Source organism: Sander vitreus, chromosome 6 (assembly GCF_031162955.1).
Source record: "Sander vitreus isolate 19-12246 chromosome 6, sanVit1, whole genome shotgun sequence".
In the NCBI taxonomy this organism is placed as follows: domain Eukaryota; kingdom Metazoa; phylum Chordata; class Actinopteri; order Perciformes; family Percidae; genus Sander; species Sander vitreus.
The window spans coordinates 7687800-7701175 of NC_135860.1; the positions used below are offsets into that span (position 1 = coordinate 7687800).

The window sequence follows — 13376 nt, forward strand, 5'->3', positions numbered from 1 at the left end:
CTCATCTCATCATAGTTGTGCAAGCTTGGGAGATTTTAGTTTCTGTCTGCAGGTCGGAAAACGATGAGTCAGATAAACATCTGGATGAACTAATGGTAAAAACATTTCCGAAACCACCTGAAGGCACCACTGTTCAGTCATAGCCTATTCCGCTTCTCGCCGTCTTCCTTCCTTCTTCGATTTGGGTTGAAAGGTAAAGCGGTCCGGGATCTCTTGGTAAGAAATGGCCCATAAAACCACAAAAAAGGCTATATCCGACACGTTGGAGGACCTGTCAGCGGAGGACTTTGAAAAGTTCCGTGCCCAGCTTATTGACCGCAGAGACGAACCGCGGGTCAGACGTAACAGGGTGGCGGGTAAAAACTTTTTAGAAATCGCCGACCTCCTGGTTACACATTTCACCGAGGCTAGAGCTCCTGCAGTGGCTGTGGAGCTCTTGAAGGACATTGGGTGCGCCGAGGTTGCCTCCAGTCTAGGTAAATATCTTAAGTCTACATATGGTGTGATGCAGAATGAGAACGATCAGTTGTATTCGGTTGCAGAACATTTAAACCTTAAAGTCTGCTTGGTAAATCAGAGACAACTGACAACGTTTAGTAGAACATGTTGTGCTTTTTTAAATTTTCGATAAGTTATGCTATTTATAAAGTTGAAAATCAAAGAGAAAATCATTTAAACTAGCCCGCTTCATTTATACTTTAGCTATCGAGTAGATGCTGCCTGAGGCAATACAGCAGGGGCACTAGTGTGCATACAGTTTCCTATATGTAGGGCAGCCTACTGTGTCAACACTAATAGGCCTAGGCTACTGTTTCTTCATCAGAGTCAAAATGGACAAAAACATAGATCTACGGTAGGCATAACGGAACAGGTTTCCAATAGTCGTTGGATAACTGGTTGAACAGGATTTCAAATCTATTACATAATGGACCCAAGAATGGGAAGAGTGCCACACTGTGTCAAATCACAGCAGGAACACAAGAACACTGATGTATCATAGAATTACAAAGATAGAAGTACAAAAAGTACCCTACACATACTGCATCCACCCAGTGCCTTATTTTGTTCTTTGTAAATATGTGTGCATTAAGTCATTATTAATTACAATTTGAAATACAGGATTAATGTTTTTTTTTAAATTTATATTATCTTCTTTCTATTTTTGCAGAGAAAGAGCTGGGTGGACAGTCCTCAAAACCTGGTTCCAGTGGCAGTAAGTTATCCTCCTGTTGATGTTTTTTTTTACCTACATTACAGAATAGCTTTTGTAGGAAATTAGTTGCATTGGTTTTGAATTTCACATTAAAGGAATACTTTCCTACTTTCCTTATCCTCAAAATGACCATTCGTGTTGAGTGTTGTGTTGAATTCATGAAGAAAACATTGTTATTGTCGCATGCCTCTACGGTGAACGGAGAATCAAAAAATTAAGAAAAGTAACAGCAACACTATATCAAAACATTAGTTTACAAACTCTCACACAATCCATGCAGTATAAACCATAATCCATGCTGAGAACTTTCCAAACACATGCATTCTCGCTAAAATCATACTATTTATAACACTTCTGCTACTTGTCCACTACTGGTCTGAGAAGCTCAAGCAGAACCAGTGATGTAAATAGTAAGGTCTTAGCGAAAATCCATGTGTTAGGGAAATACTGAGCATACGACGATAAAACCAGTCTTATACTGCATGAGGTAGACAAAGCCTGTACCTATTTTAGTCTTCTATTTTTAAAGTTAAAGAAAGCTTTTTGTTTGCAGTAGTAATAGCATGGTATACAGTGGTGTGCATAAACACCATACCGGTCCATTATTATGCAATTTTAATTTTCCCTATATTTGTTTCAGCTGCAACACCTTCACCTGGAACAACTGGTGTGAATACCGTGGCCGACGGTGGGTGCAAAGGTTGTGTTGGATGATTAGAATAGACCAAACTTGTTCTTAACAGAGCACAAGCTCAAGAGTAATGAATAGATAAGTGCTGCATGGTGTTTCAATAAATTGTTTGAAACTTCAATCGATACCACTCTAATGTCGGTGCATTAAGAATAGAGCTAAAGCCAGCCAGCTAGGTTAGTGTAGCTTAGCTTAGCATAAAGATGGAAAACAAAGGGACACAGCCTGGCTCTTTCCAAAGTAAAAACGACCTGCCTCTTAACGCTAAAGCTCGCTAATTAACACGTTATATCTTGTTTGTTTAATTGGTACAAAAAACCCAAACTTTGGGCAGGCTAACTTTTCTTATGTGCTTCTAGTCATTATGCTAAACTAAGCTAAATGTCTCCTAACTTCTTATTTAGCGTACAGACATGAGAGTGGTATTGATTTTCTCATCTCACTTTTTGGCAAGAAAGCCAATAAGTGTATCTCCAGAAATGTCGTCATACAAAGTTAAGCTGTATGAACTTTACCAAATGGCATTTGGAGAATGCGTCATTTCATAACTGTAAGATGAAGACTTTACTCTTTTAGATGTAGTTTGAATCTAAAATTATAAATCCACTATTTGAAAATGTTTTCTTCTGTCTAAAACACAGCTGTAGGAGTCATGTTTGGGTTTCATTTTATTCACATTAGCTGTAACAACAGTACGTACTCGTACTCATCCCCCCCCCCCGCGGTTACAATGCTTCAATGAATGCGAAACACAAAAAACTGAGCTATGAAATCACTGTCACAGAATGATAAGTCCTTTTCTTAGATATGTTTTAAGTTGGCTTCATGCCATCGTCAAATCCTGTCAGTGATTGTAGAGTCATGTTTTCCCTTTTTCCTCAGGCAAGCACTTTGTGGATAAACATAGAATCAAGCTGATCGAGAGAGTGAGCAACATTGCAGCCATTTTGGATGAGCTCCTTGATGAGGATGTCATCCAACAAGAGACGTATGATAAAATCAGGGTTCTGCCTACCTGTCAGGAGAAGATGAGGGAGCTCTACTCTGGTCCCCTGAATGCTAGAAGGTGCAAAGATATCTTCTACAAAATCCTTGAGGAAAAGGAGCGGTATCTAGTTGATGAGCTCAAGGAAATGAAGTGATTGTTATAATGAAATCCATTTTTAGACCAAGCCGTCTACCTGAAGACATTTTTTATATATTTTTATAACAATGGGGCATTAATAATGTTAATGCTATGTCTCTGTGGGGGCTTTCTAAAATGATTTTCCACATATGTTTAATCAGAGCTTTTGCCCTTAATTTTAAGGGCAAATTTTCTAATACTTTGTATTGACATGAGATCTCATGTAAAATGTAACATTTGCAGAATCAGATTCTGCAAATATTTATCAGACAATCATGTAAGAAATGAATTAATGTTCTCAATGTTAATATCCAACGTACCAAATGAGAGCATGTAATGAGTCTGTTTTAACATAATCATTTTATGTAAATGAAATAGATCATAAATGATTATCCATAAGTTTTGCATGTAAAGCCCATTTGACCTTTCATATATGCCAACATATGTTTTATCTTGTTTAATCACCTTTATTATGCTCAATAGGAATAACTTCTATATACTAATACTAATTAGTATACTAATACTAATACTTCTATTCTATTCTATTTTCTATTCTTCTGTTTTGAAATATAAATTTATAATAAAATCTTCTGTTGCTATGTGTAGTTCTTACATTTGAAGTGATTGAGTGTCTTAAAACTATGGTGACAATATACTGATCTAGACTAATAGTGTTCAAAGGCGTGCCCATCATTCCCTCCAGGTTATTTAAAAATGTGCACATAGATCTAAACATCTATTTAGTTCTGTAATTGTTCAGACGGATCCTTACTGATATGTTTCACAACGTTGTGCTTAATGTGCCTAACCTTTTCTCAAAACCTTTTCTTCACATATGCCAATAAGAACTTATTTCTGAATATTTCTTGCAAACGCCGTCCTCAATTTTTATGATAGAACTGTATTGAAAGCCGTTCCTTCTCTGACATTTGGATGAAGAACTGTGCTGCGGGATCTCTGAAATGTTATGAATGTTAATGTGATGAGAGGCGTGAAAACACTTCTATCTTTCCTCTTGTCTGACAGCAATGGGGTGAATTTTGCTGTTGTCAGCGTTTTACTCATAAAATATCTGTATCTGGTATCTGGTAAAGGGGAACTGCAGCGATTTTACTCATCAAGTGAATGAGTGAGTGCTGAGTAGACTACTGCATGTGTGTGAAAAAAAGATGTAGACTATAAGCCTTTTGTGGCTCTAGAGCAGGAGTGTCAAACTCATTTTCACTAAGGGCCACACTGGAAAAAGAGAATCACATCAAGGGCCAGACATGTAAAGGTTATTGACTTGCTTTTGTTTCATTTAAAAAGTACAATATCTTTGACTGTATTAGGCTACTGCATGTCGCTTTTTTGACATATCTTTCGTTTTTTTTCCCACTTCTTTACGGCTATCTCAGACGTTTATGTCACCTTTGTTTTTTGCATTTTTGTCGACATAAAGCCCTACAAAAGTCAGCAAACAAGTTCCCTAGCCATCATAGAATTTAGCAAATCAAGCAAAACAATTTTTTTTAAGTGTCGCGTAACTGCAGTTAAAAAAAACACTTTCCCGTGTTTTTGGTTTTGGCCGTGAATAAAACATTTTTTTAACTCAGCCTTCTTATTTTAAATCCTCATATTTCAGTACAATAAATACTATTGTGGATGCATTTTCTAAAAATGAATACAAAAAATAATGAGTTTGACAGTATAATGAGGAGGATGTTGCCCTACACGACTTCAGACCGCTTCAGACTAGAGGACCATCTGAAACTAGTCTTCAGCTTGAGGGTGCTGGGAGCCAAAGATAGAAATGTGAATGCATTTGAAACTTTCTCTGTTTCCAAAAGTGCACAGATACTGAAGCAGAATTACTGAAGAAAGCAGACAGAGAGAGACACTCGGTGAGTTTTATTTCCGCGTCCAGCACGAACAACACCCAGGAGATCGGAGCACTGCTTTAAGCTCGTTTAACGTCAAATAACATTACATAGATGAACAGCAGTTAGGCTGTATTAACTTAAACAAGTGGTCGGACTTCAGCTCGAACAACTGAAGCCACAAGTTGTTTTTAAAACAATAACGTTAAGTCACAACGTTTGCCTGGTTCTTTTTTTACTTTCACGTTTACAGTTCTGCTTCATAACGTAACGTTTGAAAACCAAACGGCCACGCTAGGCTAATTATCTAGCATCATAGTTACTGCCACAAAACTAAACAAAATTGGCCTGGAAATCCATTTTCGACCTAGGAAGTAGTAGTTTGACAACTTTTAACATCGCCATGACGACTGAGCAATCTTTATCTGCTGATGAAGACCCTGAGATGCGGTTAAAAGCTCAGGGAAAAGTGAAATAGATCTGGCTTTTGTAATTGTTTAGTATAGGCTACACCTTCATAGCTGTGGCCAAAACGATGCTGTTATGAGTAGTCTACAGCTGTCTCACTCTTGGTTGTTCTGACCAATTAATTTACTATTAGAAATGAATATGAGAAACATTCAATAGGGCTGCAAAGAGTAACCTACCCTTATATGAGTTTTCTACACTTTTAGGCTACAATTTCTTTCAATTCTGTTTTACAAATATGGTGGCAGAATGGCAGGTGCTTGTGGTAGTTTTGATGTGTTAGATATGAACTTTTGAACATTTTATTTAGTTATAAGGTTATAATCCCTATAAGTTATTATAGTTATACTAGCCCTACCTTTATTTATATAGACACATTCCTTCGTGGACTTTCTTCTGTCTTAATGGATTTCCCCCCACCCTGCCGTAAAGCACAGGGTCCATTAGTCAGTTGACTCTAACAGTATCTGTAGCTATGTTGATGATTATTAATGGTTCAATTAATAAAGTCATTTATAAAGAAAATAAAAGTCAAACAATCTATATGGTGCCAGCTTCTTAATATGAGGCTGTCCTGCTTTTCTTGGTTTTATATAATTGGAAATTGAATATCTTTGGGTTTTAGACCGTTAGTTGGAGAAAACGAGCAATGTGACGACATCACCTTGGATATTAATTGAGAAATGGTGATGGGCATTTTTCTCTGTTTTGACAATTAAACAACTGAAAAAAGAAATGTAATGAAAATAATCATTACTTGCGTCAGAAGCTCATTATGTGCCATGTTATTGAAATAAGATTCAGGTTTAAAATCATATCAAACAAACCAAAACTGAGATGCCACCTTCATTTGTACAGTGATAGTTACAGCCTGGAAATAATTGGACATTTTCTCTATGAACATAAACTTGTAATTTTCCAGGTGGCAACAATGAGTGCTGTTAAAGAGCTGCTTTTGAAAACACTCAGTGATTTGAGTTCCAAGGAGCTAAAGAAATTCAAGTGGTTGCTGCAGTTAACGATCTTCCAGAGGAGCGTTCCAAACATCTCACGGAGACGACTGCAGTACACTGACACGGCAGGCAGACTGGTGGTTATGATGCTGGAGAACTACGGTCAACAGTCTGTGGAGATGACCAGGGAGGTTTTAATGATGATGAACAGGGGAGATCTGGTGCAGAAGTTGTCAGAGACCAGCTCAGGACTCCAAGGTAAGATAAAGAATACATAACTGCCAAATTACACAATCATATGTAGGTAATACTTGCTGCAGGTTTTTGTATTAAAATCCTTTACACTTCATGGGTGTTAATGATATGGTGTCTAACCCTCTCTCTCTATGATTTATTTTCATGTCAGACTCAAGCAGTTATTAGTTATTTTACAATTAATCCTTCTTATGTTTTATATGAAAGCAACGATATTTGACTTAAGTTGTTTATAGTCTGATTTTGAATCTGTAATGAATCAGTTTCTGTTTTCTCAACCAAAATGAACATAATGAGTTCAGTATTTGTTACAAGGCTTTTGTGTTGTTTAAGATTTGATGTGAATTTCTTTTGTTATTTCCTTTAAAGTTGATTATACTCTCTTGGTTAAAGTAGATTATAACCCTCTGAGTCATTTTAAATGTCTTTTCTCCTCAGAGAAACACTCTGTGGCTGAACATGGACCTGCACTGTCAGAGAGAGTGAGTCTGACTTTACACATTACAGCTTTCATTCAATAGATGCAGGTTGAAAAACCATCCTCATGTTGATCATTATAAATGATGATTAAAATCCAACCACGTGTTTTAAATTGGATGATTCTCACAGTGTTTAGGTTTAGCTCTTTAGTAATAATGTTATCCACCACTGATGCTATGGTAGAATTATTGCTCCACTACTGAAGTTGAGATGAGAAAATGTCTATGAAAATGAAATACTGAATGTCAAGTAGAGTAAAAACTGTCTTTGAGCCACTGTTACAGAAACAAGAATATGTTATGTTAGATCAGGTGGTAGTAATCAGTTTACAGGGATCAAACACTAAAAAGATGAAGGGTCATTGTTTGCTATGATCTTGCTAAAGAAATGAAAAGAAATACAATACTGAGGTAAAACATAATCAATAGAACAGATATTTGTGTATCGTTGTCTTCATCATGCAGAAGACAAACAACTCGTATCTTTCAAATGTTTCAGGCAGCAGCAATGGCAGCTGTGAAACAGGTTCTTTTGGAAACACTGAGAAGTATTTTGTTTTTATAGTCATTTTAAAGGAATACGCCACCGTTTGTTGAAATAGGGTTATTCACCGTCTCCTATATTTATATAGGTGGATACAACACAACAAACGGTGGCGTATTCCTTTAAACTCACATTGCACGAAATGTATGATTGAGCCTAATGTGTGTAATTAGTTGTTCCGATACGTTGATGACTTAAATGCTTACATCGATGCAAACATTTATGTTTCATAACTACAGTGAAGATGTTACATAAATGCCGTCTGATTACTTTGAATCCATCAGGAAGTAACTATGACATCACTAATGGAGAAGCTTTTGGAAACGCTAAAAGATTTCAGTTACGGGGAGCTCGAGCAATTCAAACATGTCCTGCAGCACACTAACACGAAGAAAAGTTTCCCAAGAATCTCAGGACAGAGAATGTGAGACGGCAGACAGAGATGAAATGGTGGCGCTGATGGTGGAGATCTACGGTCAGAAGTCTGTGGAGGTGACCATGGAGGTTTTAATGATAATGAACAGGGGAGATCTGGTGCAGAAGTTGTCAGAGACCAGCTCAGGACTCCAAGGTAAGATAAAGAATACATAACTGCCAAATTACACAATCATATGTAGGTAATACTTGCTGCAGGTTTTTGTATTAAAATCCTTTACACTTCATGGGTGTTAATGATATGGTGTCTAACCCTCTCTCTCTATGATTTATTTTCATGTCAGACTCAAGCAGTTATTATTTATTTTACAATTAATCCTTCTTATGTTTTATATGAAAGCAACGATATTTGACTTAAGTTGTTTATAGTCTGATTTTGAATCTGTAATGAATCAGTTTCTGTTTTCTTTCTCCTCAGAGACACATCAGTCTAAACGGCTCCACAAAGTGAGTAATGTTACATCAGACACACTTTACACTACACAGCTTTCATTTAATTGTTACAGGTTTAAAATGATCCTCATGTTGACAGTAAAGAGGTGGAAAAGGTCTTTTAATCAGAAGCATCACATTTGCTGTAGAAGCAATGAGACTATGTGATCAGGTGGTTCTGTCACTGTTGAGTCGAGCAGGAGACTGCAGACAACAGGAATTTGAAGACAACTCTTTACTACAGGTTTAGGTCAGGCAAGGTAAAAAATGGTCTCAGCATAACAAAACCAAGGATCAAACAAAGACTGAACTGAAAGTCATGACTTACAAGCACAAATACAAACTAATCTAACAAGGGGATAAAGTCCAGCTGGAGAGATGGGCGGAAAAACTCAGGTGATGGGAATGAGGTCAATTAAGTCAATTAAGCACAATTACTGATAAATAGTTCATAGAAATACATGAAGTAGAAGTATTTCATAAAATCATCACATGGTCCTATCATACCAAATGTGCCTAATTTGGATAATATCAGTTGTAACAAACTCACATGACTTAAATGTTTACATTGATGCAAATAAATTAATATTTCATAACTACAGAGGAGATATTACATTAATGCTCTCTGATTACTTTGAATCCATCAGGAAGTAACCATGACATCAGTTGATGGAGAAGCTTTTGGAAATGCTGGAAGATTTAAGTTACGGGGAGCTCGAGCAATTCAAACATGTCCTGCAGCACACTAACACGAAGAAAAGGCCTCCCAAGAATCTCAGGACAGAGAATGGAGACGGCAGACAGAGATGAAATGGTGGAGCTGATGGTGGAGATCTACGGTCAGCAGTCTGTGGAGGTGACCATGGAGGTTTTAATGATGATGAACAGGAGATATCTGGTGCAGAAGTTGTCAGAGACCAGCTCAGGACTCCAAGGTAAGATAAAGAATACATAACTGCCAAATTACACAATCATATGTAGGTAATACTTGCTGCAGGTTTTTGTATTAAAATCCTTTACACTTCATGGGTGTTAATGATATGGTGTCTAACCCTCTCTCTCTATGATTTATTTTCATGTCAGACTCAAGCAGTTATTAGTTATTTTACAATTAATCCTTCTTATGTTTTATATGAAAGCAACGATATTTGACTTAAGTTGTTTATAGTCTGATTTTGAATCGGTAATGAATCAGTTTCTGTTTTCTTTCTCCTCAGAGACACATCAGTCTAAACGGCTCCACAAAGTGAGTAATGTTACATCAGACACACTTTACACCACACAGCTTTCATTTAATTGTTACAGGTTTAAAATGATCCTCATGTTGACAGTAAAGAGGTGGAAAAGGTCTTTTTAATCAGAAGCATCACATTTGCTGTAGAAGCAATGAGACTATGTGATCAGGTGGTTCTGTCACTGTTGAGTCGAGCAGGAGACTGCAGACAACAGGAATTTGAAGACAACTCTTTACTACAGGTTTAGGTCAGGCAAGGTAAAAATGGTCTCAGCATAACAAAACCAAGGATCAAACAAAGACTGAACTGAAAGTCATGACTTACAAGCACAAATACAAACTAATCTAACGAGGGGATAAAGTCCAGCTGGAGAGATGGGCGGAAAAACTCAGGTGATGGGAATGAGGTCAATTAAGTCAGTTAAGCACAATTACTGATAAATAGTTCATAGAAATACATGAAGTAGAAGTATTTCATAAAATCATCACATGGTCCTATCATACCAAATGTGCCTAATTTGGATAATATCAGTTGTAACAAACTCACATGACTTAAATGTTTACATTGATGCAAATAAATTAATATTTCATAACTACAGAGGAGATATTACATTAATGCTCTCTGATTACTTTGAATCCATCAGGAAGTAACCATGACATCAGTTGAGGTCAAGCTTTTGGAAATGCTGGAAGATTTAAGTTACAGGGAGCTCGAGCAATTCATACATGTCCTGCAGCACACCACAATGAAGAAAGGCCTCCCAAGAATCTCAGGACAGAGAATGGAGACGGCAGACAGAAATGAAATGGTGGAGCTGATGGTGGAGATCTACGGTCAGCAGTCTGTGGAGGTGACCATGGAGGTTTTAATGATGATGAACAGGAGAGATCTGGTGCAGAAGTTGTCAGAGACCAGCTCAGGACTCCAAGGTAAGATAAAGAATACATAACTGCCAAATTACACAATCATATGTAGGTAATACTTGCTGCAGGTTTTTGTATTAAAATCCTTTACACTTCATGGGTGTTAATGATATGGTGTCTAACCCTCTCTCTCTATGATTTATTTTCATGTCAGACTCAAGCAGTTATTATTTATTTTACAATTAATCCTTCTTATGTTTTATATGAAAGCAACGATATTTGACTTAAGTTGTTTATAGTCTGATTTTGAATCTGTAATGAATCAGTTTCTGTTTTCTTTCTCCTCAGAGACACATCAGTCTAAACGGCTCCACAAAGTGAGTAATGTTACATCAGACACACTTTACACCACACAGCTTTCATTTAATTGTTACAGGTTTAAAATGATCCTCATGTTGACAGTAAAGAGGTGGAAAAGGTTTTTTAATCAGAAGCATCACATTTGCTGTAGAAGCAATGAGACTATGTGATCAGGTGGTTCTGTCACTGTTGAGTCGAGCAGGAGACTGCAGACAACAGGAATTTGAAGACAACTCTTTACTACAGGTTTAGGTCAGGCAAGGTAAAAATGGTCTCAGCATAACAAAACCAAGGATCAAACAAAGACTGAACTGAAAGTCATGACTTACAAGCACAAATACAAACTAATCTAACGAGGGGATAAAGTCCAGCTGGAGAGATGGGCGGAAAAACTCAGGTGATGGGAATGAGGTCAATTAAGTCAATTAAGCACAATTACTGATAAATAGTTCATAGAAATACATGAAGTAGAAGTATTTCATAAAATCATCACATGCTCCTATCATACCAAATGTGCCTAATTTGGATAATATCAGTTGTAACAAACTCACATGACTTAAATGTTTACATTGATGCAAATAAATTAATATTTCATAACTACAGAGGAGATATTACATTAATGCTCTCTGATTACTTTGAATCCATCAGGAAGTAACCATGACATCAGTTGAGGTCAAGCTTTTGGAAATGCTGGAAGATTTAAGTTACGGGGAGCTTGAGCAATTCAAACATGTCCTGCGGCACACCACAATGAAGAAAGGCCTCCCAAGAATCTCAGGACAGAGAATGGAGACGGCAGACAGAAATGAAATGGTGGAGCTGATGGTGGAGATCTACGGTCAGCAGTCTGTGGAGGTGACCATGGAGGTTTTAATGATGATGAACAGGGGAGATCTGGTGCAGAAGTTGTCAGACATCAGCTCAGGATCTAAAGGTGTGAAAACCCCAGCATTATTCTAATATCAAAACTTTATATGCATGGTCTAAATTATTTCACTTTAATGTTGTTTTTTGTTCTTAATTTAAATTGCACGTGGACACTCAGACAGCCATTTAATATATGTGTTAATTTGAATGTTATATTATCTATAAGTATATCAATCAATTAAATCGAGTTTATTTAAAGTGTAAAATCCCAATTAAACATGGTCTCAAAATATAAATATAAAACCAGCAACATAAAACAATAAGTTAAAATGTTAGAGCATATACTATATGCTGTGTTATCACATCTCTTGTTAAAATAGCAATACGTTTTTAAATGTTGCCTTCCAGTTGGAACCTGTTTCAGTAACATTACAACATATGACAGGACGCTGACTGTAGAGCAGGACTGCAACATCAACGGACACTACTTTCTTTACATGTGTGATGATGTTGGCTACTGTAATCTATATACAGTAATAATGCATAACAAAACAAATTCAAACAAAATGTGGCTAGTCTGTTCTTTAGTGGACTTTACAGAGTAGACTTCACTCAACAATTTGTCCTGCACAACATATTGATCTCATATTAGAGCAGCGCTATGTAGCACATTAGTGCTTAAGCATCTAAACATATGGAACATTACAATATGATTCTATATATAAAAATAACATTTTAAAATAAGTTCATACGTTTCTTCACAAGGGCCTTCAACAAGCTTGGAGCTTGAGGGATGTGGAAGCACTATGGTAATCCCTTACATTCATATATTTGTTCAGTTTATGTGATGTTGCAAAAAAGACACATCTCCACTCATTTGCATAATGATTGTCCTCTGCAGCAGTTCTCCAGTGACTGGACTAAACTTCAACCGGAAGTTACCCTTACAGATGCAGATGAAGCGCCAACTTACAGGTAAAAATAGCATCCTAAATACTGTGTGACAGGAAACACTAAGCTTTGGTATTTGGGATTTTTTTTCACAGAAGATAGAAGATCTTTTAAATGCAATATTACAAAAATAGTGTTAATTCTACTTTTGGCACCAAATAATATCAAGGCTCTCCAAGGCCCTGATTAGACAGAGCGCAATGCGCACCACACTGCCTTTTTTGATGAAGACAGACAGAGCGATGCCAGATGCATCTTTTTTTAAATTCTAGCTAGGCACCCCCCGAATCACCTGTATTCAGCCAACTGTTATTTTGCTGTGAACTTAAAGCAACACTAGAGAAGTTTTCCCGCGTCAGTCCCCCTACAGGTTGGAAGCGGAATTGTCCATTACATTACATTATGCAAGTTTGCCAGATCGGGTAGTGGATCTGTAGTTCGAATGAGACATAACGACAGCGGTAATGGACAATTCCGCTTCCAACTTGTAGGGGGACCAAAGCGGGAACAGTTCTCTAGTGTTGCTTTAAATGACCTCAGGTTCTTTTCGGCTCTGAGATAAAGTTTTTTTTCAACTCGAGACTATGGTGGTTCTCCACAATGCAAAAGCAGCGAGCAAAACGCTACACTCCCATTAAAAACAAA

The 13376-nt window shown here is 37.1% G+C and overlaps 2 protein-coding genes across 3 annotated transcripts in view; both read left to right on the top strand.

Moving 5' to 3' along the window:
• Window positions 1–119: 119 nt before the first annotated feature.
• Window positions 120–3629, top strand: pycard (PYD and CARD domain containing). Its single transcript, XM_078252311.1, has 4 exons — window positions 120–476; window positions 1169–1213; window positions 1854–1901; window positions 2787–3629. The coding sequence occupies exons 1-4, from the start codon at window positions 224–226 to the stop codon at window positions 3044–3046; spliced, it is 606 nt and encodes a 201-aa protein (XP_078108437.1). The 5' UTR covers window positions 120–223; the 3' UTR covers window positions 3047–3629.
• A 1086-nt stretch (window positions 3630–4715) lies between these two features.
• LOC144519288 (NACHT, LRR and PYD domains-containing protein 1 homolog) overlaps window positions 4716–13376 on the top strand; it is a 13677-nt gene continuing 5016 nt past the window's right edge. The window contains exons 1-12 of one of the 2 annotated variants that reach the window (XM_078252308.1): window positions 4716–4913; window positions 6280–6568; window positions 7004–7047; window positions 7873–8159; window positions 8442–8470; window positions 9103–9390; window positions 9673–9701; window positions 10334–10619; window positions 10902–10930; window positions 11562–11847; window positions 12546–12589; window positions 12682–12755. In XM_078252308.1, coding sequence (XP_078108434.1) covers window positions 9186–9390; window positions 9673–9701; window positions 10334–10619; window positions 10902–10930; window positions 11562–11847; window positions 12546–12589; window positions 12682–12755 — 953 coding nt within the window. In that variant the 5' untranslated portion in view covers window positions 4716–4913; window positions 6280–6568; window positions 7004–7047; ... (1 more) ...; window positions 8442–8470; window positions 9103–9185. The remainder of the gene's footprint in view (window positions 4914–6279; window positions 6569–7003; window positions 7048–7872; window positions 8160–8441; window positions 8471–9102; window positions 9391–9672; window positions 9702–10333; window positions 10620–10901; window positions 10931–11561; window positions 11848–12545; window positions 12590–12681; window positions 12756–13376) is intronic. The other variant, XM_078252309.1, reaches the window with a different exon arrangement.